Source organism: Simochromis diagramma, unplaced genomic scaffold (genome assembly GCF_900408965.1).
Source record: "Simochromis diagramma unplaced genomic scaffold, fSimDia1.1 OVJJ01000816.1, whole genome shotgun sequence".
NCBI classification, from domain to species: domain Eukaryota; kingdom Metazoa; phylum Chordata; class Actinopteri; order Cichliformes; family Cichlidae; genus Simochromis; species Simochromis diagramma.
In genome coordinates, this window is record NW_024386908.1 from 4,709,490 (window position 1) to 4,736,885 (window position 27,396).

General features: G+C 41.5%; 1 protein-coding gene across 3 annotated transcripts; it reads right to left on the reverse strand.

Moving 5' to 3' along the window:
- Window positions 1-3,954: 3,954 nt before the first annotated feature.
- On the reverse strand, window positions 3,955-27,040 carry LOC120735642 (ubiquitin carboxyl-terminal hydrolase 15-like). Of its 3 annotated transcripts, XM_040035131.1 has the most exons (22): window positions 26,913-27,040; window positions 26,083-26,210; window positions 25,655-25,785; window positions 23,457-23,583; window positions 22,464-22,609; window positions 20,551-20,612; window positions 19,947-20,036; window positions 15,675-15,822; window positions 15,352-15,525; window positions 13,558-13,716; window positions 13,204-13,428; window positions 13,007-13,090; window positions 12,054-12,148; window positions 11,654-11,842; window positions 11,416-11,534; window positions 11,017-11,298; window positions 10,834-10,904; window positions 9,395-9,510; window positions 9,159-9,308; window positions 8,255-8,358; window positions 7,577-7,665; window positions 3,955-5,853 (listed from the first exon to the last, which is right to left on the reverse strand). In XM_040035131.1, exons 1-22 carry the CDS (start codon window positions 26,999-27,001, stop codon window positions 5,518-5,520), a joined length of 3,114 nt encoding a protein of 1,037 aa, XP_039891065.1. In that variant the 5' UTR covers window positions 27,002-27,040; the 3' UTR covers window positions 3,955-5,517. The 3 variants fall into 3 exon arrangements, with proteins under 3 accessions (XP_039891065.1, XP_039891066.1, XP_039891067.1); XM_040035132.1 differs by lacking the exon at window positions 19,947-20,036; XM_040035133.1 differs by lacking the exons at window positions 3,955-5,853; window positions 7,577-7,665; window positions 8,255-8,358; ... (10 more) ...; window positions 15,352-15,525; window positions 15,675-15,822 and adding an exon at window positions 17,128-17,561.
- Between the last annotated feature and the right edge of the window lie 356 nt (window positions 27,041-27,396).

The window sequence follows — 27,396 nt, forward strand, 5'->3', positions numbered from 1 at the left end:
CTTTTGGCAATAATAAAAGAAAATACCTCAAACGCACACTATGAAAATTCTTTGCGTTGACTGTCACATCCATTTTATTTAGAGCCTACAGCACATTTAAACAGAAGCTGCCCCCCCCCAAAAAAAATGTTTTAAAATACATGAAGAGCCGAAATACATTTTATTTGAGAGCGCCTTTTTAAAACCCAAGGTCACCTTACAAAGAGAAGAAAGATATAAATAAAACAGTAGATTATTATAAAATACAAAAAATAAACAATTTTTTTTTTTAAAGGTAAGATCTGTATTAAAGCGAGCGAGCCAGTTTAAACAAGTATGCTTTAAGCTGTGACTTAAATAAGGGAAGGGAATCTATATTTCTTATGACTGGAGGAAGTGAATTCCAGAGCCGAGGAGCAGTGCGACTGAACACTCTGTTCCCCATAGTGACAAGACGAGCAGAAAGAACAAGATGAATGGCAGATGAAGATCTGAGAGAGCAGGAAGCAGTGGTAATATGAAGCAGATCGCACAGATAAGGAGGGGCAAGGTTATGGATGCACTTAAATGTGAGAACTAAAATTTTAAAGTTTATCCTAGCTTCTAAGGGCAACCAGTGAAGCTGATGAAGAATTGGGGTTATATGTTCTCTTAAGGGAGTACGAGTATCAGGACTGGTATAGGCAAAATTGGCCCTATATCTACTTTGTATTGGAGCTATAACACAATTTATAATATGGTACAGCACTAGGTTACCATAAATGCTTGCTAAGACACTTAATGGGACTGGCATCTTTAATTCCATCTTTGCTTTAACACCCCACCCCCGTGAGAAATAAGAATGTCTAAGCAGAACATTAATTATAACAAGATTTGGAATCAGATATACACAAATGCACGTGATGCAAGCTTTGGAAAAAATACTTTATTTCAAGAAATGTTAACATTTATATCACACACAAGTATTTGAATTTTCTTGAAAGCATGCGGTTTTTTATTTTTTTTTTATTTCGTCACTTCTTTTTCTGAACGATGTAAAGTGGGGTTTAGGCTTTTATGTCGATCCGGTTGGCTCCCTCGTTGCAAGTCACCAGCGCCGGCAAGGCAGTAGATTGCGCAGTCATCTCCGCAAGGGGTAATATGACAACCCGACCAACAGCACAAACTACTACCTCAGCCAGAACTTGGCACCAGGGATGCGCTTTTCTGTGGAAAATCTCTTGGTTCCAGATTTAATCAGACTATCAGTTTTATTGGTGTCCCCGTGCGTAAAAGCGCACGGAAAATGGCGCACGCCTAAAACGGGGCCGCAATAAAGCGAGACAAAACCCCACCCATAGTAGGAAAGGAGGGGAAAAAAACACCTCCCGTACATTTCCCATATCTCCTGCACACACGCTCTCCTCGGTTGACCTCGGTGGTAAGAAAAAGAGCAAATAGAGAAGGGAAAAAATGTGGCAGGTAAGGGCGGCGAAGCGCGTGGAGTGGCACGGTGCCATTCATGTAAAAAAAAAAAAAAAAAAAAAAAAAAAGCAGAGAGAGAGAAACACGAAATCCTGCTTTTAAATCTTGTTTTAATTAGAACAATATGGGTGACTGCACGCTATATAAAACATATTCAGGCACAAATCACCACAAACTACGATACTAACCATTTACCCCCCAAAATATATATATTTTTTAGCTCTGAGAGCAACACATTTTTTGGGGGGGAGGGGGGTATTTGAAAGAAAGAGATTACCTAAAAGTGAAAACACTTCCTGTAATTCTGTTTAAATTTTTACCTTGCCGGACTTGTTGGATCTGAGAAAACGCAAACGATCCACGGGCTCTTCACGCGGACCTTCACCTTGCAGCCGAACTGCAGCAGGCTGCATTAGAGCCTATTGTTGTCTGCTTCGGTCTCCGCGCCGTGAGCACAAAGTTGTCCAGCCATCACATCCGCGCGGTTTAAAGGGCAGAAAGCCGTACGAATCCAAACAGGAGACCCGCTTTGCTCTAACCTTTCTGCCTCCGACAGCACGTCAGGTAGTGTGTGCGCCCCCTCCCCGTAACTAAAAAAATGAAATAAAATGAGTGGATGTGGCGGAGCGCCGTGGATAAAATTCGCGGGGAACGTCAGGACGGGTGTAGCCACGACCAGAGATTGGAGAAAACGCAGAGGTCCACCTCTGACTGCTTTCCCAAACACCAGCAGGAGAGGGCACACTGGCAGAGGGCGCCACCAGCTGGTAAAACACAGAAGGTGTTTTTAAAGATGTGCCAGACTGTAGCCGTCGTCTATTAAAAACGTGAAGTGCCAGAAAAATGAAAACTTTATGCTCGTGAGAGAGATTTCAGACTATCCATCCCTGTCACTCATAGCCTCCTTTAATGTCAGCGCGTTCCAACGTCCAATCTTAACAAGCAAAGCACGTTTCTCTTTGAGTTTCTCTTTTCTCTGACGGAGTGAGTCGCTTTGCTCACAGCCGATCCTCCTTCTCCTCTCTCCTATTGGTCAGAAGGACGAGCCTCTTCTCGGTAGAACCGCCTTGGCTGTAAGCGGCCGGATAACCCGGAGGAACCAGGGAGAGAACACAGTGTTCCTGCTCACAGATCATACTAGGAGATGGAGAGCAGAGGATCAAACAAAGGGAAGCATGACAGCCTTCCTTTATATGGCTCATAGCGATGTTCACCTTCTTTAGGGAACGCTAGTGAGATCACTTACTGCTGGGATATGAGCTGAGCATGCTTTCCTGACCATAGATGTTAAAGGCGACCTGTTGTGCTAATATTCAGATTCATATTTTTATTCTACCAGAGCAGCTTTGAATGCTGCACATTTTTAAAATGCCATTTTTTTTTTATCCAAAGCGTAGCAGCATTGCATTAATTATAATTTCAAAATGTATTTAGAAAACCCAAAGAAGGAAAAAGCGATGTGTTTAGAGGAGTTGGATTGTGTTTGTGATACACATTTACATCTCTATGTAAAATATCTATAAAAATGTAAATTCTAAACAGAATGTGTACCAATCACAGTATTGAATAAATAAACCTGTTATTTTATACATTTCAGTCCAGAATCTGAAGTATCTGGTAATTTGACAACTATGTTACGCAAAGGATACAAACAGATTTGTATTTTATTATTGTTCTTATTTATAAAATAATACAGTCAAAGATGTGGGCCAGCTATGGAAGTTGGTCAAGAAAGTGAACCACCAGGCAGAAGCACAGGAAGCTTTACACAACTTTATTGAAGATTGTGTATAAATACACATGCACATTTCAAATGTAAACCCAAGTGAACTCAAGTGCAGCCAAACCTGGTAACTCCCCACCCCCACCCTCACCCCCACCCCATACATCATCATGCAAGGATGTCTGGATTATCTTTACAAAAAAGTCCCAAAACAGAATCATCCTTTGTTTAAAAAATATTCCCTCCCTGACGAGAGCACAGGCAAGACTCTGCCAACTAGTGTGTATGTGTGGACTCGAGCCACGTTACCCCCGACATTTCACGTCTTGCCAAGGTTTTAAATATATTGTTTATTATTAAATGCTTACATATAAATAAATAAATTTTATCAAATGTGCACTCACAGAGTGAACTCTTATGTACAGTATTGTATAAGCCTATAGTAGCAATCACATCTCACTCAGGATGGGGTGAGTTGCCCAAAAAGCAAGGCAGCACTGAGGCGGTAAAGCCACCTGAAGTCGAAGCACAGAGATGCTCTTAAAGGCATGTTACACATCTAATATTCTGAGGCAACAACAGATCCGCTAATGCTGTTTACAATGGAAAGAGCAGGTAGAAAAGAAAACATCGCACTCCACCATGGAGAATAGAGTTTTACCGCGAGTTACGTCGATGGAGGAATATCCTGCCAACGATGTGCCACAAAATATTTTCACTGTATCATGATCCCGAGAAGCTGAAAGGCCTTTTAGGCACACTCACCCCAAAATGTTTTTTTGTTTTTGTTTTTTTAAGTTTTGTCTCCCTCTCTCCTCCTCAAAGCTCAGGACCACAAAAAAGGGACGCATTCAGCTAATACCCATGAAATTCATACAGGTAATATAAAATGCAAAGAACACCCATTTCCATCACCTTTCAAACTCGAAAGGGCCATGGGGAGAAGTGAAAGAAAGAAAGGATGACTTAAAAGGCATCAGTCACATACATGTGGTCTGGTTCATTCAGCATACATTCTGGCCCTCTTGTGGGTTAAAAGAAACTGGTGTGACGTGGCTGGGAGATATCAAGCAAGTAACATGGACATTCATAGACGAGTGCTCGCGTAATATCGAGAGATGGTGTGACGGCCGTGTGCAAAGAAAAGGCGACTGGTCTGAGATTAAGAGTTAAGGCCGAGGCGATTCAAACAAGAGACAATGAAATCACCGATGTCCCTAATCTCAAAGTGCCTAAAATCTTAAGAACGTAGCCACAATAAAGCTTTAAATACCATCTAATGAAGTACAACTTCAGGAGCGGGTGAAGAGGAGTAAAGAATCTCTGCTAACTCCTTAAACACCACTTCACTACATATAGGTTTGACTTCCGGATATAAACTTCTAAAAGAGCATTTCCTAATATTTAAAATATGGAGAGATGCAGTGTGGTTTCTTTGTAAAGTTAGCCACGCAATATCTCAGTCCTGCTTTACTGAAGAATTATAAACAGAGAGGACTATAGACAGAGCAAAAGCAGGATCTTAAGTTCTCCAAGGCTCATGCCAGTATGTTAATCATGTGTAAAAGTCTAAGATCGCAGCAGCATGACAGAGCTAGCTCGGCTGGATGGCTATTTAAAAAAAGAAAAAAAAACCCACACAGCAACGACTGTCAGTTCTCAACATTATTTCTTAGTGTAGTGGCGTCTCAGCACTGGCTTTCTAAAGGCAGCTTCCTAAGCTCTGTATGTGAGAAAACTCTGACACAAAGTTGCAGTATGTCTGGCATCGATACATTTAAAATTTTAAAAAAAGGAAAGAAAAGCGGGGCGGATGGTTGGTGATTGTGCAAGTTCAAAAATGTTTCAGCGCATCATGAAAACTCGGTACAATTCAGTGTTTAAAATATTTACAAAATCTAAACGATGATGCTAAAATGATATGCCAAAAATGCATTCCTCTCAAAGATATGTACTTTAAAAAAAATAATAATAAAACTGAGATTCAAAGCTGTAAAAAAAAAAAAAAACTAAAAAAAAAAAAAAAAACAAAGATCCCGGCTGTTTAGTGACTCTTCTCAGAGAGCAAGTGAGCAAATTCTAAACAAACGAACGTGGCCACACACACGCACACACACACAAACACACACAGTGATCCAACCACAGAGGAGGGCCCTGATTTCTTAGAGTTGCGTACCCCTGTAGCCCCCTGACCCAACAGCTGATGTCTCCGCAGTGGTTCTTCCTGTCGAGCAGCTAAGTCCGAGCCGCTGGGTGGGACCAGTGGCGCCCGCTGTCACGCCGTGTGTCCGTATGGCTTTGGATGGAAAGATCCCATTCTCTCTATATATATTTTCATGTCCTCGATTCCCTCAGTTGGTTTTCATGGCGACGTCTCGAATGGGCGCCTGTTCCGCCGCCTCCTCTTCCTCCTCGTCTTCCTGCTCTTCGTCGTTCTTCCTGCACTGGTTCTCATTAGGGTCCTCGTCGTCGCTTTGAACAGCGGCGGCAGCGGCAGCAGACGAGCCTCCCTGAGCGGACAAGGCGGTTTTTCTCTCCCTCCTCTCCTCGCCCTCGTTCTCCTCATCCTCCCCTTCCTCTTCTTCATCTTCCTCCTCCTCTTCCTCCTCCTCTCGGTCGAGAGCAAAGTAGCCGGTGCCTTTCACTGTGTCCTGGCGCTGGTAGAACAGCACATAGGCTGCTTTGGACTACAGAGAGAGACGGAAACAAAACAGGAAAGAGCGTCACTCAGCTACACTGACACGATGGAGTCAGGCTCACCTTAGAAAACTGACTTTTACCAACTTTTCCTTTTTGTTTTCCTTTGAGAAACAATGAGAAATGCAGTCACTAAAGATTTTTATAAACTGGAAAAGCGGGCTGTATAAATATTCACTAGACCACCAAATCTCTTTTCAATGGAAGCATCCAGGTCTAAAAAATGAAGATAATGCTTAGTGCAAATAAATGCAGTTCCCTTTAATGACCACTTGAGGCTCACTTGAACAGCAGGTCACAGTCCTTACACACTAGTATAAAACTGCTTTTGTCTCTGCATCATCACAGCTGTACAGGGTCTGGATTTTTTTCCTTTAACGGGATTCGCCATTTTACATTGTACTAAGTCATATAGTTTCCATTATTAAGTGTGTGCTTTGAATATATGTAACCATCTGCTGTGCCACATCTTTATCAGTGTGGCCGTGTTTTACATGTTCAATATTTTTAATTTAATAATATGGCCAACAACGTGGCATGCACATGCACTTAGCGGCACTAGCAGATGCCTGAGAAGTAATTTTATTCTGTAGCTGTCGCATGTAGCTGTGTGAACACTCGTGCAGTTTGTCAAATGAACATGCCAAACAGCCTTGGCTGATAAGTTAACACCATCACCACTGACCATGGTCAAATGTGTCTGCAGAACAGTAGTCCACAAATCAGCAGACAACAGCAATCTTTCATATAAACCCATGGTATTAATCTCTTACTGAAAGTAGTCCCTAATATTACATTCAGTCCTTTTAAATAACACAAAACAAAACACAACAACAATTAGAACAACTGTACATTCTCGATGTTTTTAATGAGCGGCTGGGGATGCAGAAGCTGACAGACTAATACACTGTTAGCTTTGGTTTTTGTATAGATTATGTCTCATCTCTTTAAATCCCATCAACTCAGATTAGGATACATACAGTATTCATGCTTGCAACATCATCACTACTGGAGATGTTATTTCCTGGAACATAACATCTCCAACAGTTGGCCATCAAACATGAATTTAAAAGCAAAATGAAGTCCCTGCTGTAAAGAAATCCTCTGCTGAAACGTACATACACTTTGTTAAAATGTATGAAGCCATTACCCATTTTCAAAAATTGTTTACAGAAAGAGCTGGTCTCCTCTGGGGTGGCTCGCTAAATCTCTTCCAGAACATCTGAAGTTCAGTTTGCCTCCAAGATGTGAAAGCCTTTATAAACGCTCTCTATGCACGAAAACATCTCCGTGAGGGTTTACCTGTCTGGCTTCAATCATCCTCCCCACCACAGAACAGAGACCTCTCTGTACCACACACCCACACTTACTTTTTGGGAAATCTCAGCACAGTTGTCATGATGCATGCTCAATCATCCAGGTAAGTAAATCCCAAAAGGTTGATTCTGTTCATCTGGACGTAGCATTTCAGTGGGAGAAACCACTGAAAATGTTACGTCCAGATGAACAGAATCAACCTTTTGGGGTCTCAACACAGTTTGATGCCTTGGAGAACTCAGGCTGTGTGGCAACTACATAACTCATCCTCATTACAGTGCACATACGTGCATTACTCTGATGACATAATTCATTTTTTTTTGCCCAGCAAGTCTGCCTTTAATAAAAATGCAGTAGGACCTGCTGTCTGTGGCTTTTACAAATGAGGACACTCACCACTATTTGATCTTCGCTGGCAGGAGACACGCTGCTGTCATCAAAGTTGTACCACTTTCCATCGTCTTTGTTTTTAGCATAACCAGTATCTGAAAAGTAACAAACACAAGATTAAAAGACAGGAAAACACAGCAATTAGAGCAGAAATTACTCAATGATTAATCATCTAGTCATTCAAAAGGAAATTTGTAAGAGTTTATGCACCAAATCGAAGCTTTGATTTGAAGAGTAGAAACGTGGCAATGCCAAAAACTGTGTGGGAGACGTATCGATTTGAGCAAAAAGAGCCCAGATACACAAGTTACCGCTCTGATTGCATTTATTTTTCTGTTGGAAATCCTGTAGTCATGAAAATTTCCATTAGTTAGAGCCCCGTTTCACCATGTTTCCCCTTTCTGTGTGTCATTTTATATATTCCCACTGCTTGGCTCTTATGTTATAAAGCAATTTGCGACTTCTAACAGCATTGCTAACTAATAAAAGAGATTCTACAGTTTACAGATTCACAACAAGCCAGATTTAAACTGTCTGGTTACTCAGAGGCCACAAGAACATTCTTCTTTCTACCAGTGACCTTTAATGGGGTTGAAATTAAATCCGGGAACATTATAAATCCTAATTTAAAAAATAAATAAAAAAAAAAAAAAAGATACATGGTTGCATGAGTTTGAGTCTTACAGTGGCCCCCTCCCATCCCACCATAGTGGTTGGACACAGCAATGAGGTCGTAGCGACAGGGCCCGGCATTGGGGTTGATCAGGAATTCAGACATGTCCAGATCTCTGGGAACAAACACGAAACAAGCCGTCATTGCACACGTTCAGCGTGGTGTGTTTGTGATGAAGGTAGAAACATGTAGCACGTACAGTGTTGTAAAAGAGGATCAGACCCTGCATTTCTTCTTACCCTTTTCCCATATTTATCACACCGACATGTTTCAGACCAACATTAAAATCTGACTGATTTAAATATGCAAAAAAAGCATCTAAAAACAAAATAATAAAAATAATTTGAAGGTTTTTTGGAAAGTTCATAAAATATGACTTATTTAAATTTTCAGATACCAATTTTCACATCTTGTGTATTATAGCGATCACAATATAATACTCACAAATCAAAGTGTAGCAAAATTTATTCAGGAAAAACAACAAATTAAACATTTAAATTATGCGCTTTAATAACTGAAAGCTGAAGCGTCAAAAGACAGACTCACAAGTCACCTGTTTGCCTTACAGCAGAAATACACACAACTTGTGTCAACACTGATGTCCTTGAGCACATGCCATGTTTGTCCTACCTTTTTGGGAAACAATCATTTGCTGTTGGGTTTTTTCCTCCCTCAAAAAAAAATACTTTGAGTTGACTACAAAACATTACATAAAAAAAAATTATGCAGCAACCCCAATCATCTATCACACAACAACAAAGCAGCTTGTCATTAACTCATCAAGGGTATATTGTGAGTGTTCACATACACACACTGTAGATTTTGAAAAGAATGAGCAGGATATACACTGGATAAACTGCTAAAAAGGCAGTGCCCTGTGAATGTGTGTGTGTGTGTGTGTGTGTGCGCGCCTACCTGAGCGGGAAGTCAACAAGCGAGTCCAGTTTATCCCTCATGTAGCGACTGTATGAGAAGCGTTTAAGATGGACCACCAGCACTGGTGGCAGAGACCACAGGTCCAGCTTCTTTGTGGCCTGCTGGTGCTGCTTACAGTTGGGACAGTACCTGTGAGAAGATACATCACCTTTTAGGTGCTGTAACCAGCCAGACGTCAACAACTAGTGTTTTGAATTGTTTTCACTGCTTCTCACCAAGGGTCCTCTGCCCCCAGTTTTTCCTTTGTAGTGAACAGTTCGATGCAGTCCTTCAGCTTGAAGAAAGCCTTTTTTTGAGGTTTGTACTCCATGCTCTCGTGCTTGTCATAGTCCTGCTCCCAGAGACACGAGCATATAGTTGTTAGAGTAAAACAGTTCTGAATTAGTTGTCTGAAATGACATGAATTAAAATCTGTGGCAAAAGAGAACATTTAACTTTGAAAGAAGCCGTTTAAAAGTACAGTTAGAGATAAGTGTTGTCAAGACCTCAACTGTTAATCTCAACAGTACTGCTTAAGGTACTTCAACTATAATATTAATTAATATTATAATAGGTTTTAAGAGAAAAACCAAAAAGAATTAATGCACATGTAATATAAATTAAACTGTTATAAACACTGTTTCACACCATTATCTAATAATCCTAATCATCATAATCCTAAAACACATTACAATTACATAGCACAATTACAACAACAAAAACAACTTGTAAATCTGTAGACTCTTGGTTGCATCACATATGTGGAGCAACTAGAGATGAACTGCAAGCTAGGCTGTCAAAAGCTGTGCAAACTGTGCAAAGTTAAGACACATTAGTTACGTTTGAACCCTTACATGAAAGTGCCATCACAGACTGGTGAAGTGTCCTTTCTACTATCATTACTAGTAGTATAGGTTAACTCCATACAGACAATAAGACTCTTTCTGGCAGTGAAAACAGTTTGGTTTCAGTTTGTAGTCCAAGTTCTTTAGACAGGAGCATATAAGGAGGGTTTGATTGGATGTAGGTAAACAGTAAGTAAACGCAGAATCAGAGATTGAATGTACCCAAATGCAACCTGAAAAGCAAATAAATAAATAAATAAATAAAATCTGCATTTAAAAACATTAACTAGTGAACAGGAGAGAATGGTTTGGACCAGGTGTTCACCAGTTACACTGTGAGCCCCAAAACACTGGTTTTCCAGATTGATTTTGGAGTAACAAGTAGAAAATAGACCATTTCAATTTCTCCAGCAGCAAGAGCAGAAATGATGGCGCTGGAGCTTGTCCATACCATTACATAATTACCGTTAAATAAATTTAGCCCTGGCACTGTTTAATACAAAGTTATCGTAGCCATCCCTACTCAGTTCCTTTCCCTCAGATTAAAATGCGTGGAGTAAGAGGTAATATTTACAGATTACTTTAACACTTAGATGAGCTTATTCACGGCATCATCTAGTGAGTAGATCTAGAGTTTCAAACCTGTGGGCTCTTGATTAGAAGACATTTGGAATAGTCACCTCGGTTTCCTGCTGCTCTTCTCTGTGCAGTTATCACTACATGATTATGTTCCACACTGCTCAGCGTCTTGCTAAAAATGTGATCGAGCTGCACTACAACAGTTACACCGTGAAAACAGACAATGTCGCAGCTCCCGACATCAGTTTTACCTCAACAACAGTCTCGTCAAAATACTTCTTCTTGATTTCTGGTTCCCAGTCCAAGGAGAGATAAGAGCGGTCTGTAAAAAGATGGGCAGAATGTAAATATGCTGTAATATTTACAGCAGTTAAAACTTTTCTATTTGCCATTTCAATGATGCTAAAACAAGAACAGTAAAGCCCGCTTCCTACCACTAAGTCGGAGGTGTCCCTCGTCAAAGCGGATCTGCCTGGTGTCCTCCTTGATGAGTGAGAAGTCAGTTTTTCCCATGTTATTGAACTGGAATGTAAAAAGTCTCTTCCTGCTGTGTCCGGACGTCTGCTGGCCTTTGGTGGAATTCTGTGGGCCGACCACACCGTTCTCAAGCTCATTGTCCCCACCGACAGAGTCCTCCGACTGGCTGTTGTCGTTTTCAGAGGGCAGCTCCTGATCCTGGCTGGACTCGTCGTCCTGCTCATCGGTCTCCATCTCACCTGAAAGACGGCAGTAGAGCTTTTAACAGCAAACACTAAGCAGCACACTTTTTTTTTTAAAAAAAAGGCATTTCAAAAGGTCAGAACTTTACAAGAAAACTGTGTTGGTGCACTTACTCGGTGACCCCTCCTCCAACAGTCCATTAGTGGCATTACCATTAACAGTGTGTTGTTTAGATGGCTGTGTCTCTTCACAGTCGTCCTCTTCTTCCTCTACAGAAGATCGCACAAACCGACTGCAAACACAAAACCACTTTTTTTTTTCCAAGCACAAGTTTTTGTTTTTATTTTCTACTTCTAAATTTCACAGCGTTGATTATCTGCAAAAAGAGCCTGTCGATTTTTGCTGACTTACCAGAGGCGCTGGAGCAGCATGTTGTAGAGCTTGTCTTCACTAAGGGTTCTGGGGACGGCGATGAGGAAGGGTTGTCCAAACAGCGGCGTGCTCGTGTGGTTATATCCTGACTGCTTGTACTTTTCTCTCAAGTGCACTGGGATCACTACGTGGTCTGTGTCCTCCACTCTGTTCACCGCCACCTCAAAGCTGCAGAGAGACATGTGGTGAATCCTTTAGAGTCACGCTGGTTAAGCAAGATGTCGACAAACCAATGAAAAGTGAAACTCAGCATCCTAGTGTAAAAAAAAACAAACAAAAAAAAACCCTACGTTTTTGAAAATGGCACATGCCTGCAGTTTGTTATATCTACATAATTTGCAGACGTGTTGTCTGTCAGCTGCTCATATCTGACACTCACACATAAATATCATCTCTCTCCATAATGCTGCTGAGGTTTTCATTGGTGGCGAAGATCCGGTGGAAACGGTGGTTATAGATGTCAGTTACAATCATCTGAAGGATAAGAGACAGGAGAGACAGTGCTGAGAATCCTAATTATGGCCAGCAATTAAATTAATCTGCCAACACATCTTAAAAAGCCATTTAGTAGATTGGTAAAACGAGCTTAAGATGACGGGCAACATAACTTCAAATCATGAGAAAAAACTTTTTAGAACTTAAATAACCAGCCTGTATTTGAAATGATCTTTTTCATAGTTTAAATTCTTTCATAGTCCTCTCAACCTCTGCAAAAAAAAGGGAAACAAAAGCACCTTCTTTCTTTAGTATCTGCACTGCAGGAACTAAGGATACTTCCAAAGCCCTGTTTCTGGGGTTTCTTTTACTAGTACTTCAGGATGGCGCAGGCTTTGAGTGACAGTAGGATACACTGCTGTAAACGCAACCCGGATCTGAAAGTCCAGGCTTAATTAAGCCTATATGGAGGAAATACAATGTGATTTTTGACTCATTAAAAGGAAAACATTTCCCTTGTGTGTTATCTCACTTTGTGACCTTGACGAACCACACAGAGAGAAGTCATGTAGGGAAAAAAATGAATAACCTAAAACAGACCTACAAGAAAATAAACGACCACACTGATTAGTGTGGCAGCTTTGCTATTCTGTCTGTGCAACATGTAGTGTAACAGCATAATAGCAGGTTCATACATATTGAATTCCAGTTCCCTTGGTCTCTAGTTATCCTTTGTGTCCCTGTTCCTCATCTCTCCCTTTATCTGAAAAATATGCAACATTTCCCCTCACTAGCTTCTGTAGCTCAGAGGACAACGTCTATTAAAAAGTAGATGTCAGCATTACAACATGATAACAGAGGCAGGATTCCTGCGCAGGCCGATGCTAAATATTCTACCTTTTCAGCAGGCACGCCTGACAGGTTGGACAGGGAGGTACACAGGTCAGAAATGTAGCCCACTTTCGGCACAGTTAGTTTGTACTGAGGGGAAAAAAAAACAAAAACATGATTACGGCCTGCTGTTCATACATGAAATGGCATGATACTGCTTACAGTAGTCATTTTTTTTTCCCTCTCTGTGCTCAGCTTGTTACCTGTGTGGGTTTGGCCAGAGGGTCCAGTCTGACTAAATAAACTTCTAGTGTCCGTTCCTTCTTCATGGGCAGTGGCAGGGTCAAGTAGCAGAAAGGATCAAAGGTCACAGAGACCTTTGAGCACACAGGACACACCAGAGTCGACTTGAAAAGGCCGTGGAAGATGTCCACAATAATGGAGTCATTTCTCTTAATGTGGTTCTCCCACGCCTCCTCTGCCACAACCTGGCATAAAAAACAAAAACAAAAAACAAGTATACACAAAAATTTAATAAAATGTAACTAAATAAATAAAATAAATCTTTTTTTTTCTTTTTTACTTTTATCAATCCAGTCATGAGCCGCTGGTCTCACCTTATCAGGCCGACCATTTGCATCCTTGAGCTGAATGTAGGGCTTCTTTCTGATGCGGTTCAAGTCCTCATGTAGGCCATCCAAAAGGAAAGCCAGAAGCTCATGAGAGTCCTGCTGCTGGTAGCCCGAGAACTGGGGAGCAAAGCGGCCCACCTGGGTCTGGATGAGTGGGGAGGAGAGAAAAAAAAAAAAAAAAACATACTTTTTGGAAAAAAACACATGGGTAGAGGAGCAAAAATCAAGTCGGCCTCATCATAATACATCACACTGAGTAACCGGTTTCTTTCAAAATAATATAAGATGTCCATGTTCTCTATTCTGTAGCCCATAGGTCTTAAACGGAAATGGTTTTAACCTTTATACGCTCAGCAATAAGATTAAGACTAGCTGTTGCAATTAGCTAATAAAAATATGAAAAAGGCATAGTTAAAAACACCAACATTTTATCACTATTAAATCAACATTCCCAGAAGCAATTTCAAATACCTTTAACTTCATACAAAGTGCTGTTTCTATTTTGCTTGTAGATTAATTACTTCATCTGAGTGAGAAAAATCTAGTCTGTTTTGGGCCTGAACAAGTGCATTAAAGTCAGGGTTAGTGTATATGAGGTCTAAATGTGACAGTCACTAACTGAGGAGCTGTACCTGGATGTTAAACTTCGTCAAATTTCAATTTCGATAAACTTCAATTCAAAGAGAACTTACATCTTTGAGCATGTCTCCTTATCTGTAGAAAGTCTGCGACTCTGATGAAGTTATTAAAACTGTTTATACTAGAAAACTATTTTAATTAACAACAACATGGTTCATTTTCAGCACTGGCTTACACGACAGCTCCTGGTGTTTAACACAATGCAGAAGTACCACTTTCAATCACTTTAACTTAAATCTGACATTTGTCCTTGTCAAATTTCGACAGTGAACAAATCCCTCCCTGTCTGTCTCTTTCACTGAGTGCACTGCTGCCAGCTCAAAGTCTTTCGTTATCTCACTTACAAACATAATAACTCTGTTGTGTTGCAGCTCTCATCCAGACCCAAGGAGAAAAACTCAAAATTGTCTGCTGTGATTTCAACTGAAGTTCAAGGTTTCCTACAAAGTCTTTGATCCATCTTGTCACAATTCACCTGGAAAGGGGCACAATCTCAAATACTTCTTTTTCTCAGAGGGTACATCAACTCAATTGTTTGTTCCCACTCTGCATTACTCAAATTCTTGTATTTCTCAATCCAAATTGCAGTAAATAAATGAATGTTGTTTAAAATTCTTCACTCTGGATCAATATTTTTAATTGTTAGTTGACAGCTTCCAGGCTAGCAAACTCAAATCTTTCATAGACATTGATCAATATTCACATTTGCTTACTTGCACAATCAAAATTTCAGGATAAACACACTCACCTTAATAAAACACTCAAATTAAAGTGCAAGTGACAAATTTTCATTTCCCACAAACTACAAAAACAAAAAAACAACAACAAAGACAAAATAAGCTATTCTCTTATGGGGAATATTTGGTGGCTAAAAGAGAGAAAAATGATTTATAACTATGTTTTAATGTCCCATCGACCTCACAGGGCCTACCAATGGACTGGATGTGGCCGGCGGCCATACAATGTCCATGTCTGTTTATGTATTTCATTGGGGAGTGCCATCATGAGATTATTAGCTCCTACAGATTGATGCAAGCCTTCATCTGTCCAACATCGATCAAAAATAGTTTTTTATCACATGTGAAGATTCAAAGATGAAGGTTCCTTCACACATTTAATATATTTTTTCCAAGGAATTACCTTGAAAGGCCTCGGGGTGACGTAGCTGTATTTGCCTGACCACAGCTGTTTAATAAGCTCCGCGTAGGCTTTGGCAATCTCCCCCTTCATGCCCAGTGGATTGTCCTCATTCAGCTCATCTGTGTACTTGTCTTTGAGGAAGTACTCCGTCAGCGGAGGGGTATTGCTTAAACACTAAAACGCAAAAACAGGAGAGAAAAATATCTTTCAAATTAACTGGATTTTTTTTTTTTTTTTGAAGTTTTCTCTGTAGAATTTTGAGTAAACATTGGCGTGCTAATTAGCATAGTTCCAGACTCTAAAGAGCTCCATGAAAAGATTACCTGCACAGCAGAGTTCATGAAACAGGTGTTGCCCAGGTTTGAGAGTCCACACAAGCCTGAGCGCTCGCTCTGCCTGCTCTGGTCCGAGTAGTCATAACTGTTGCTGTAAGGGTGGTAGGATGGTAGACTATAGCTCGAATTCTTCACACTGTACAATCAACATACAGACATTGAGAGATTAAACAGGGTCGTTTGTGGAAAGTCATGAACACTGACGAACAGAGAAATCTAATACTAACAGACAACATCTACACTAAATCAAATTAAAGTTTTTAACAAACAACAAAACTTTACAAAGACTAGAAGCTACACAGCTTCACTATTTCATCCCCTCTCTTTACATCTTCCTAGACAATTATTAAGAGCCTTAAGATAGGCCTGCCCAGCTGCAGCAATCAGCAGACCTCTGGGAGCTCGATAAAGCAGCGTTGGCCGTTTCTGGCTCCCACTGGTCAAGGGAAACTGCTGCGATGGCGGTGGAGGCAGTTGCCTCGCAGTTCAACACTCGGTGGTCCACCCTCCTGCCATCCAGCTCCACCGCCTCAGGCCTCAGGCACCACCAGCAACACAGGAGCATGACATCTCAGCCCCACCCCGGCCCTTGATGGCCTGCATGTCCGCACAAAACTAGACAGCCAGCAGCTTCGATGGGGTTTTCTTGGGTCCCTTGTATGAAAAGTTTGGGTATCTGAGATCAGAAAGGACGGTCCGGCTCCAGTTTTGACTGTTGAGTCTTAGTCTTAACTCAGTTCAAGCCAATCCAGCTCCAGAAGCAGTTTGAATAGTCCAGGTGAAGTTTAGGCCTGAATCTGATTCCAAGTCCAGCACAGGCCAACCTTTAAAACTGTACAATTCAATGCACACGAAAGCACACATTCTGGTCTGTCTTAGAGTTAACTGGTCAGCTCCCCTCTCCTCATTTCTCCCAGTCTTCTTGTTCGGGCTCAATCGCCTGTCATCTCGTTATCCTCTCTGCTTCAATTCGTTTCCCCCCCGTCCTATGCCGTCCTGTCCTCTGCTCCTCCCTCTGGCCTGCCTGCTGCTCTCTGCTGCTCTACGGCTACCAGCAGATATTTATAGCAGCAGCAACAGCAGCAGCAGCAAGGATGCTCAAGACTGCTGCTGGTGGAGGTAGAGGTGCACAGAGAAAGAGGGAGGGCGGGAGAAGCAAAGAGAATGGGGGGGAGGGGCGGACAGTACAAGGGGGGAGAGGATGACAGAAGAGAAATGAGATGAGGATGGAGGAAGCAGCTGATCCACTGCATCCAGCTGAGGCTGCAGTATTCACAGGACCAACTCACTTTTACAGAGAGGAGTCGAGACATACATACAAAGACACATTAACACAATCATGCCAGCACGTAATTTATCCCATTATCTCACACTAGCATGCATATATCACTGTTCTCCCTTTACTCTGCACACTAGCACACAAATTCCTGCTCTTTTTTTCCCTTCTTTTGCTGGTAAAACACAACCTCTGACACTCTGGACTAAGTAAATCACACTTTGACACACCCTTCTTTCATCCTCTTTAATATGTCATGGCTGTCTCCATGAGAGGTTTGAAAGGGGATGATCTAAATAAATAAACTCCAACCCAGAGAAAGAAGTGGTTTTTTTTAATCATCAGGGGCAGTATGCGTGTACAGGCAGGCGATGAGAAGGTGAGAAGTGGGAACAGATGAAACGTATTCTGAAGGTCACTCAGACTGCAGAACATGTGCATCGCAATGAGCTCGGAGGAAAGGAGAGGTAAAGGGATCAAAAGACACAGAGGGAGAGAGTGAGTGTGTGAGAGGAGCAGAGACTGGCTGCCAGAATCAGGGGACGCTACCTCGCAGGACGGTGACACTTAATGCAGTTGCAGAGCATCACTTGCTGAGGCTAAACCGACCAGGCCGAAACCACAGAATCAAAAAGACAAGGGTTATGTAATATGGGAACACTTCATATGAAAGGGGAAAAATTAATTTAAAAAAAAAAAAAAAAAATCCCTATGTATAATTCAGAGAGAAAAAAAAATGACAGCGCTGCTACCAGAGTGAATCAGGGACAGGAGAGCTGCTGAGAGTAAAGATCCAATTTCCCCAAGTCACCCACTCTGTGCATTCAACAATCCATCGACTGTGCAGAAAAAGATGCATCGGCTGTGGCAAAAATGTGCAACTATGCTTCAAGTACAAGTCAGACGTGCGAGCTGAAAAAATGTCTGAGAAAGTATTTTATTGTGATACTTTTACGAATTCAAAGAAAGGCTCAGTTGATTTTAACACCTTCATTCTTTGTCAATATTGATTTTTAAGGTGGCCAAGCCTGTGACTACCATTTCTGCATTTCAACAGTACTGAGAAATGTGATGCACAATGTCTATTATCTACCACGCGCAGGCACACACACACACACACACTCCAGCATGCAGTAAATCACACGCATTACATGAAGGGAGGGAACAGTGAACAGTGTCCACTGGACAGCAAAGGCAGTAAGCTCCACCCACAGAGTGTATGTGTATCTTTTGGACATGGCTGAGAGAGCCTCTGGGTCAAACAATACACAACAAACAATATATTTAGGCAAGAGTTCAATATTCTCAACACGTAGGCTAGCAGTAGAGCTGCATGACTGGGCATAAACTGAATTTCTTTTTGGAGAGTAATGCATTCACTTGTTAACCAAGTTGCATTTTACACTGGGACACAAAGAAAACAAGACTATAATTTTCCATTGTGTCAAAAGCACAGAAACTGCTTTCTGTTAAACTGCCGTCACAGATTGCAGAGCATTACACAAAAAAAAAAAAAAAAAACCCTTAAGAGGGCAGTATATGCTGGAATTTAAATTTAGGGTACAAGGCTAGTCTAAATGTAAGAAACTGCTCTGTTTGGCTAACATTAGCACAGCTAATCATTCAGTTACAGGTTGGCTTGAATGGGTGTGACAAGACAATGCTCCTGGCATGTGGAGGGTGGAGTGCTAATTATTCTACAGCCACCAGGCAGTAGTACCCTGTAGCTGTAGCATAATCAGCTTAACATAGTAGTATTTCTGGCGCCATTTCCCAGGTTAGCTACAATGGCATTGCAAGCTGACTTATTTTATTTATTTATTTTGATTTTTTTTTAACTAAATGCAGAAAGGAAGATCCAAAGTTATGAAAAAGCAGATTCCACCCAAATTCAATTGCCTGATGAGTCAGACAGTCTTTGGCAACTGCGGTCTATGCTTCAGGAAATGAAGACTGATGAAATGAGCAGTCATGTCAGTTTTAGCAAACAAATGCAAAGATTCTGTCCAAGTCTCTGTGAAGTTTGTGGATATGGGCATAGTTTTAATAAGAGGCCACATGCAGACTCCCCTCAGGACTATCAGCCACAAAGAGGCTGCAGGTATTAGAAAGACATTTAAAATAGGAGGTCTAGTCTGCATTACAGATTTATAAATCTTATCAATCACTGAACCCCAGAGTCAGTTATTCCTACTGGAAACTTTATGGTCTTGTACATTATGCGGGAACAGGAGAAAAATCCTCTGACATTACCAGCTGATCTACTAGGAACATGAACTTGAAAGTAACTGACTGACAGCATGCTGTCGTGTTGTATTTAAACAAATGTTCAAGGTTTAAGTTTTTAATTTTCCTGAAAGACATATTTAGATGTAGTCTGGTGTTAAATCAAATAACATACAGAAGCAAAACCTCGTGGAATGTTGCTAGATGAAATAACCACCACATTAGCCCAAATCATGCAACCACAGCTAGCCAGTGCCATCATCAATTGGAAAATAGATTTGCAAATTTGAGTAATATAATCAGAAGCTGAGTGAGGCACCCAGAGGCTTTGTTGTTAATAGAAAGAGAGTCTACTGTCACTGAAGAAATTCTAAGAGATCAGTCCAACGCAAGCGCCCTTCCCCCCTCCCTTCTATCAGCTCTTACAGCTGAAAATGCATCATCAGGAGATTTAGAACACCCAAATTACAACCAGAGATAGACCTGTACAAAACAGAGTTAGATGAATTTCATAGTGAGAAGCTACAAACAGCTTCAGTAATGGAATTATGGAATGAGTCTAAACAGAACTGATAAAAGAGTCAAGAAAAAGTTTACATAAGTTAAAAGCAACAAATTTTTAAGCCAATTCCTTCCAGCATTCTGGCGACTTCAGCGTGAAGTTCTGTCCTGAACTCCAGGCTGCACATCAGGCTCCATCTCTGGCTGTTCCCATCCAAACCCACCCCTCTGCTATTCAACCCACAACTATGCCTTACTTCCTGCTGTTGAAGCTGCTGTTATGATTGTTTGTGAGAGATGAAGGCGAGATCTTTGGCAAAGCAGAGAGATTGGAAGCACCAGATGACCTTCAAAAGATAAAGAATAGATCATGAATTAGAGTGGAAAATAAGGAGCTGTTCCAGAAAGCTGAGTGCCGATCAAATTAAACAGCGATGAAACAAAATAAAACGGAGTGATATGTCAGCAACAAAAGGTCGAGCAAAAAAAGAAGGAAACTCAGGCAAAGTCACAAGGGGAGGAAATCTTTGACGATGATGCAGCGCTGCAGTGATGTAGCAGGAAAACTTTAAAACCAATACACTTTTAATTCTGCAGGTTTTCCAGAGTGGAAGATAATGGCAAGATCGATGGGGGAGATCCCCACAGCAGGAAATCTGATGTGGTGTCACATCACATTACTGTTTTTCTTCAAACTGACTACATACAAGTTATCTGCCATTCAATAATACTTTGCTTACGTGTAGCTTTTAGTAAAGTGACAGTATTGTTAGAGTACAAAGTAGGAATCTGATTCCATTACTGTGGTACAACTCATTAGAGCCAAAGAAATGTAAGCCAGGCAGTGTGTCATTCACTCACTTGGGTGCCGTGGAGCCTCGGGGCCATGTGCCATCCTCGCTCTTCTGCTCTATTACGAGAACCTGCGGGAGAAGGCAGAAAGAAAAGAGGGATCCATCTGCTTCCACTACTTTAAACACACCAGACATTTGAAATTCTACTCTGTGTCCAAGTGTTATTGGCTTGCTTTATCTGAATTTATCTTCCCAACAAGTCAAAGATCCCCGATTTGATCTCACACAAATCCCTTTAGCGTCATTCGGAGTGGCTGTAGCTCAGGTGGCAGAGCAGGTCAGCCATTAATCAGAAGGTCGGTGGTTCGATCCCAGGCTGCCTCCTGGCTGCATGCCAAATATCCTTGGGCAAGATACCCCATGTTTGCCTACTGGTGGTGGTCAGAGGGCCCGGTGGCGCCAGTGTCCGGCAGCCTCGCCTCTGTCAGTGCGCCCCAGGGCAGCTGTGGCTACAATGTAGCTGCCATCACCAGTGTGTGAATGTGTGCATGACTGAATGTAGTGTGAAGCGCTTTGGGGTCCTTAGAGAAAAGCGCTATACAAATGCAGGCCATTTACCATAAAATTCTCCCCAATGGAATACATGGAGCTACCCCTGTGGTGAATCCTTGTGACAAAGCATTGGCTGAAAGTAGCTATTATACTTTATATGTGACAGCTTTAGAATCCATTTGTGGCAGCAGGGTGGAGTACTGGTGTGTAAGGTCATGACTATGCAGAAGAAGGCACACCCACACTTTAGAAAAAAGTAAAAGATATTGTAGACAAGGTGCCTCTAAATATGTAGAGAAATGTCACCAGGTTTGTCCCACAGACGGACTTCCAACTCTGGCGTCATGACCCAAGTTGTCAACGGAGGTCCTTGTTTTGTTCTGCAGCGTTGATGAGTTTACTGTAGCAACAAATAAAGCAGTTCTTCACTTGGTGCAGGTTTTAATTAAAGAGGCTTTCAAAAACAGCAGAACAGTGACTGCTGTTACCAGATTCAATCCAGGACAAGGGGACTGGAGGGCATCTGGCCACCCAGCACACTAGATTCTTCAGAGTGGGCAGAATGGTCCACCACACTGAAGGGACATGGTAGAAAAGACTTGAAGGAATTGACTTGGTAGACAGAGCTTTCAAAATAACTGGTGACATGACTGCAGATAACATCACTCTTATATAAAAACTGAAATACTTGAGTCTCCAAGCATACTCTTATTATACCCGTCCAGGCTCTCCAAGTCCTGCCTATCAGTGGGAAACACTGAATACCATTACTGGGTTAATGTGATTGTAGCAGCAGCAGGTAAGTGGGACAACCCAGTGATGTGGAGCCTGCTGAGTCACTGCAGCCACATGTTTAAATTAATAAATATGTTAAGTCCGCAGTCAGTTTGATGTCAGGTTCTATGCGCGAAAATTCTAGTTCATGAGCCGGCCTCAAACTAGCTTTACTATAAGGTCTTTAAAGTTGAATCTTAATGTCAGGAGTTCAAGTGTTCTAACTTACAGGCCTTTTTCTTGCAACAGCTAGAAAAAGGCTAAACAACACAATCTTGTGGTTTTCCATTATCTGCAATAGCTGTTTATTTTAATTTTAGAGAGGAGGAGCAGAGACAAAAAGAATGGATGGATCAACAAAAATAACCTCTTGGATGCAGATTCCAAGTAGATCAAGAAAAGACAAGTTTTCTGATATGACCTCAAAAAGTACTGGTATCTGCCAAACAATACGAGGGAAACCATATCCAACGGAAACTAGAACTAAAAACATCTTTTCCTGAGCTCAGGAATGACGGTCTATAGAGCAAGCCATATTCTTACACATCTGACAATTTTCTGAAATATCTTGCCTCTCTTGAGAAAAAGGAACCCTCCAGATCCAAATTCTTCTCACATAGTGAGAATTTGAGAGAAGAGTGGAAAAGTTCAAACCTGTCCTTGGTAGAGGCCGGCATCTTGGATGGTGCTGTCAGGTTTGTTGAGAGGCTCAAAGGTGTTGCTCATGTACCTGTTCCACAGCCTGGTCTCCTTCTCATCAGGGATGCTGAACAGCTTCCTCATTTCCTTCTCAATCATATCTACAAACACATTAGCAAAAAGATGCAGTTAACACTGTGCTGTTTTAAAAAAAAAAAAAAAAAAACAACAAACAACAACTCCATCATCTACATCAATAGAATAAAGTAAATATTTACTTGGACACAGTTATTCAAAAACAACATGAGCAGAGTGTTAAGTTCATGTGTTTGAATGCACGCAGGAGGCGATTCTAATATCTGAAATCCCAAGGGTATATTTAGATCTATGTTGTATATCATTTGTGCTTCCAAGAATGTTTTCCTGGCTCAGAATGAGAATTAGTGGGGTGACCATGCACATAAACACAATTCTGTATTTCTAATCTTCGCACTTTACTGTTATCTAACTCAATAAACAAAAATGTCAATCACGCTTGAGTAAATAATTTTGAAAACACGTAAAATTTATTCCATTTCCATTTTATTTTCTTTAGCACAGCCTGCTGAATTATAAACAACAACAGAAACAAAACAACAGTTTTTACTTCATGTTTCAATGCAAGGATACAATAGCTAGTATCCATACACTGGCAAACAATATGGCATTTACTAGCGTGTATCTGTTGTGTCACAACTGCATAATACTTACAAAAAACAAACAACAAAACAAAAACAAAACAAAAAATACACTTAGTTTTATGTACAAGATTTCTTTGTTTCCCCTGCAGCAAAAAGGGGAAATAAATCATCATGTGGCAACAATAGTTGGAAAAACAATTAATTTAAACACAAATACCACAAACAGTAAATGTATTTATATATAATTAGTGTGAAATGTGAGCTGAGATCCAAGGAACTCTGGAACTCTGCGGAAACCAGTGCTTACTACTGCTTAGGCAGTGCCTACCTATTGTGTCAGCTTTACTGAAGCGTTTGGTGATCACATTGTCCATATTGCTGTCTTCACAGAGCTTCAGCTCGGTCAGGTACACTTCTACCTTGCAGTGCTTCACAAACATACCCTGTTCAACCACCTGCAAAAAGAGGATGATTATCAATTTACTGCTTTAAACCATGAATATCTAATGTTAAATTACTACGCAAAGAATGAGGGACACGGGCCTAATTCATGAGTAACCCTGTATGGTTTTGGGCTGTCCCACACAAAAAGATCAATGTAAAAGAACCGTGTAGATAACTCAGAAATGATTGCCTTAGAGAAGTCTAACGTTTGCACTTACAACGGAACATAAAATTTAACTGTGTAAAAATCTCACAATCTGACCGTCCACTAATCAGCCAACAGGAATGTAGCACTACATTACACCACAGACAACAGTAACAAGTCAGGCTGAACAGACAGAAGTAAAACATGAAAAACTAAATGTTTAAGATTCCAACATAGATGCAAGCTTGGCTGAGTCATGCCAGCAGAAGCCTTTGACTGCATGATGTTTGTCCAATTGTTATCATGGCTGAGCTTACCTTTGACAGAAGTTTAGGCACCCAAAAAGAAACCGTGACACCAAGCTGGCAAAAATAATCATGATGCAACCCTTATCTCATGTTTATCAAATTCCTGCTAGACTGAAAGCAAACTCCTAAGTTTAACGTGCTAGAAAATGCTTAACAAAATGGATAACAAAGCACACCAAGTTCTGCTGCGCTGGTCTCTACTCATCTGGAGTCCTGATACTTCACAGTCAGAGTGAAGTGCCTAAATTAGCAGCACCTCGTGGAAACAGCTGAGGGGTCCCAGCCTATTTATTTCACCCCTGAGCCCCTCCAGCACACAGACACTCACGCTCCTAAACTGCAAAAGTCCTTCACACACAGCTTAGACTCTCTCAGCACCACAACCCTCCCCTACTCAAGGCTCTCGGTGGGCTAGTACACCTCAGCGCACAACCCATCTGTGAGCTCAGTCAACGTCCAACTCACCACCAAGCTCTGACACATTTTCTCAAATCAAAGCAGAGCCAAAACCATTTAGGCCACCCACGCCGCTTCTCCTATACTGGTTCGCCTCTCCTCGCACTCCTTTGAAAAGCTTACGCGCTGCTTCTCTTAGTGTGACCTCAGCTGGCATTCCTCCGCTTGGAAAACAAGGACGCAGGAGCTCTCCACCATTGTTGGCAATCAAACCACAAGTGGAAAGCGGAAGGAGCCACAGTGTCACACCAATGACTACAATCCTACAGTTCCCCCCAGCATAATCCCCACCCTCAAGTTGACAATATAGAAACAACAGGGTAAAAAGAAGAAGAAAACCTCCTTCATGTTGTGTCTCGCAGATCGCTCCATGTAGCTTTTCAGTCATCCAGAACGTTGCCTGAAAATAGAAACCTTGCAGCTACCCGATACGCCACATGACATACATGGCAAAAGAGGAGGGTCAATGTACGGGGGGGGGGGGGGGGGGGGGGGGGACAAGAGACAGACTGATAGATATGGAGAGGGGAAGAGGAAGTGCTTCCAGCAGCCATGATGCCATGACTAGCGAGATTTGAAGAGTTGCTTTGATAGCAAAAGTGCCATCACACACAAGTATTCAACTGTAATCACAAACATATAAGCATTCTTCATTTTTTTTACTCCAGCAAACCTTACATACTCTTATGCTAATATGGAAAAAATAAGCACACATACTGCGTTTCATTCATAAAAGAAATGAATGAAAGGCAACTGTTTTTTTTTCTTTGTGATAAGTAAACACCCAGTCTTTCACTATTACTTCTGAGATTCTGTGTAGAGTACACAGAGTAAATCTGTGTAAATCTACCTGACCAACCAAATTACATCAAAAATGAATGTAATGGTTAACTATTCTTTGCAGTTCTTTTTGTTAAATATCTGTCATCATAGTCTTTTACTATTCACTGTTCAGCAACGGTGACACAAGTTCAAAGTTCCTTTTCCAAAAGTGCTGCATGTCTGATTTTCCCAAACAGCCTTATTAGCACAATGTTCTCCCTTTTACCCCAACACAAGTCACACTGCACATTAAACCTTCTGATTCTGTATATGAGAAAACAATCTGAGCTGGCAGCAGAACAAATGTTAAAAAATCCATTCATAATCTTATGCGAATAACTGAACCCTTACCTTGCGCGCGATTGGCTCCTGACCCTCTGTGAGTCCATACCAGCTGACGAGTTTATTCCAGCCTTCTGTTGGGACCAGAATGTAGTCAAGCTCATCAATGAGGTGTTCCTTGATGGCGAGCACATCCCCATCTAGAGGGAGGGAGGGTCATACACGTGCAGTTAAACAAGAGAGGGTAAAAAGCACATTCTGTGGGTCAACACTTACACTATTGATAACACACAAAGAACAAGGTGAGCTGGAGAGTTTTCTATGACCCCCCCTCCAAAGAAAGGCTACTCTCTGGTTAATAGACAATGTTTTTGTGTGCATGTATGTCACTTGCCCACGAAGCTAACCTACCAAAAACTGCTTTCCCATACATTTATCATATACTTTTAGAAGGGATAAAATAGAGATATAAAGAGATGGACTATTACTTGACTTACCTTTGAGAAGACCAGAGTTATCAACCGGTCCTGGGTAGACATTCTGGTCTCCCATCTGGTATTTGTCCCAGCTGTCAAATCCCACATATTTCTTCCACTGTTTGAACCAGTGACTGTCCACTAGGTACCTGCAGAGAAAGCAATCAAGATTACAACATCTCTACTAAAAGCAAGATGTGAAAGTCAAGGGTTATATAAAAGGGATGGTGGGGTGGGGTGCATTAAACTATTGGGCTATAAACCAGGTTACCTTGGGGCTACCTTGTAGTGAGTACCCGAAACAAATCTGGTTTTGGGAGGCATACATTACACAGACTGACAGTTGTAACAGTAGCTTTTAGCCGCCGTGTTGAGTTCAGATTGCTACAAGCCTAGCCAGCTGGCTCTGTGATTTTGACAGGTGTTTTTTTTCCGACTCCGCCCTGCTGAAGTCGGGGGATGAACCCACTGACAGGCAAACCGCTTGGATCATCGGCAAGCTAGCCAATTAGCTGATAGCCTGATAACTATCTGTATCACTCAAACAGCATGTAGCCTTCCTTACACATCCACAGAAAATATGTGACACAGTTTTTTGGAAGTGAAGGATATAAACACCAAAATACAGCATATAAATTTAGTTTAACTGTTTTAAGTCTTAGCGAGAGCTCAACCAGCGCTAGCCTGCCAAGCTGACACATGAAGCTGACAGGCAGCCGTTAGCTAGCTCGGAGCTCACTGTCAACACGGCCCGGCCGTTTTGCTTTCACATCCCCCGTGGGGTTGACAGGCTCAGCAGACCCAGCCCAGAGCCACGCAGTGCCCTTGAAAAGATCACAGTCAATTCTTACCAAGTGTCTCCCTTTCTTAGTTGTGTTTTCAACAGTGTCGCGACCTCTCCTCTTTGGGTATCCAGATCAGCCGCTCCTCCTTCCGCCATCTTTCCTTAGACATTCCCCGGTGCATGGTGGGAAAAAAAGCGGCGAGTCATAGAGGCAAGTAGAGAGCGACGCCGCTGCTGCAGCCAATCATCACAGTGGCAGCGTGACACCCAGTGGCAAAATTATTCTAGAAAATGTTTCAAAAGTGCTCCATCATTGTGGATGCACGGGCTTACAGCTGAGAAAGAAACTGTGCCTTTAAAAATAAAGATGAGGGGAAACAATACAAGTGACACTTTTTAACCCTCCGTGAACACTGTAGAAGAGAAAATCACCAAAGAGGCCAATATAAAGAATCTGAAAGTTGAACCATTTATAATATTGCAATTTTGGGAAAAGTACTGTGAAAGCAGAGTTTTATAAACTGCCAGTTACCTCACACTATAACATATCA

Excerpts from the sequence above, each read along its gene's own strand:
- LOC120735642 (XM_040035131.1), bottom strand. The coding sequence starts at position 27,001 with ATGGCGGAAGGAGGAGCGGCTGATCTGGATACCCAAAGAGGAGAGGTC. Across the intron at positions 11,535-11,653 it reads ATGCTGCTCCAGCGCCTCTG|TCGGTTTGTGCGATCTTCTG; the intron begins GTAAGTCAGCAA and ends TTGTGTTTGCAG. Across the intron at positions 8,359-9,158 it reads CTTGTTGACTTCCCGCTCAG|AGATCTGGACATGTCTGAAT; the intron begins GTAGGCGCGCAC and ends GTTTGTTCCCAG.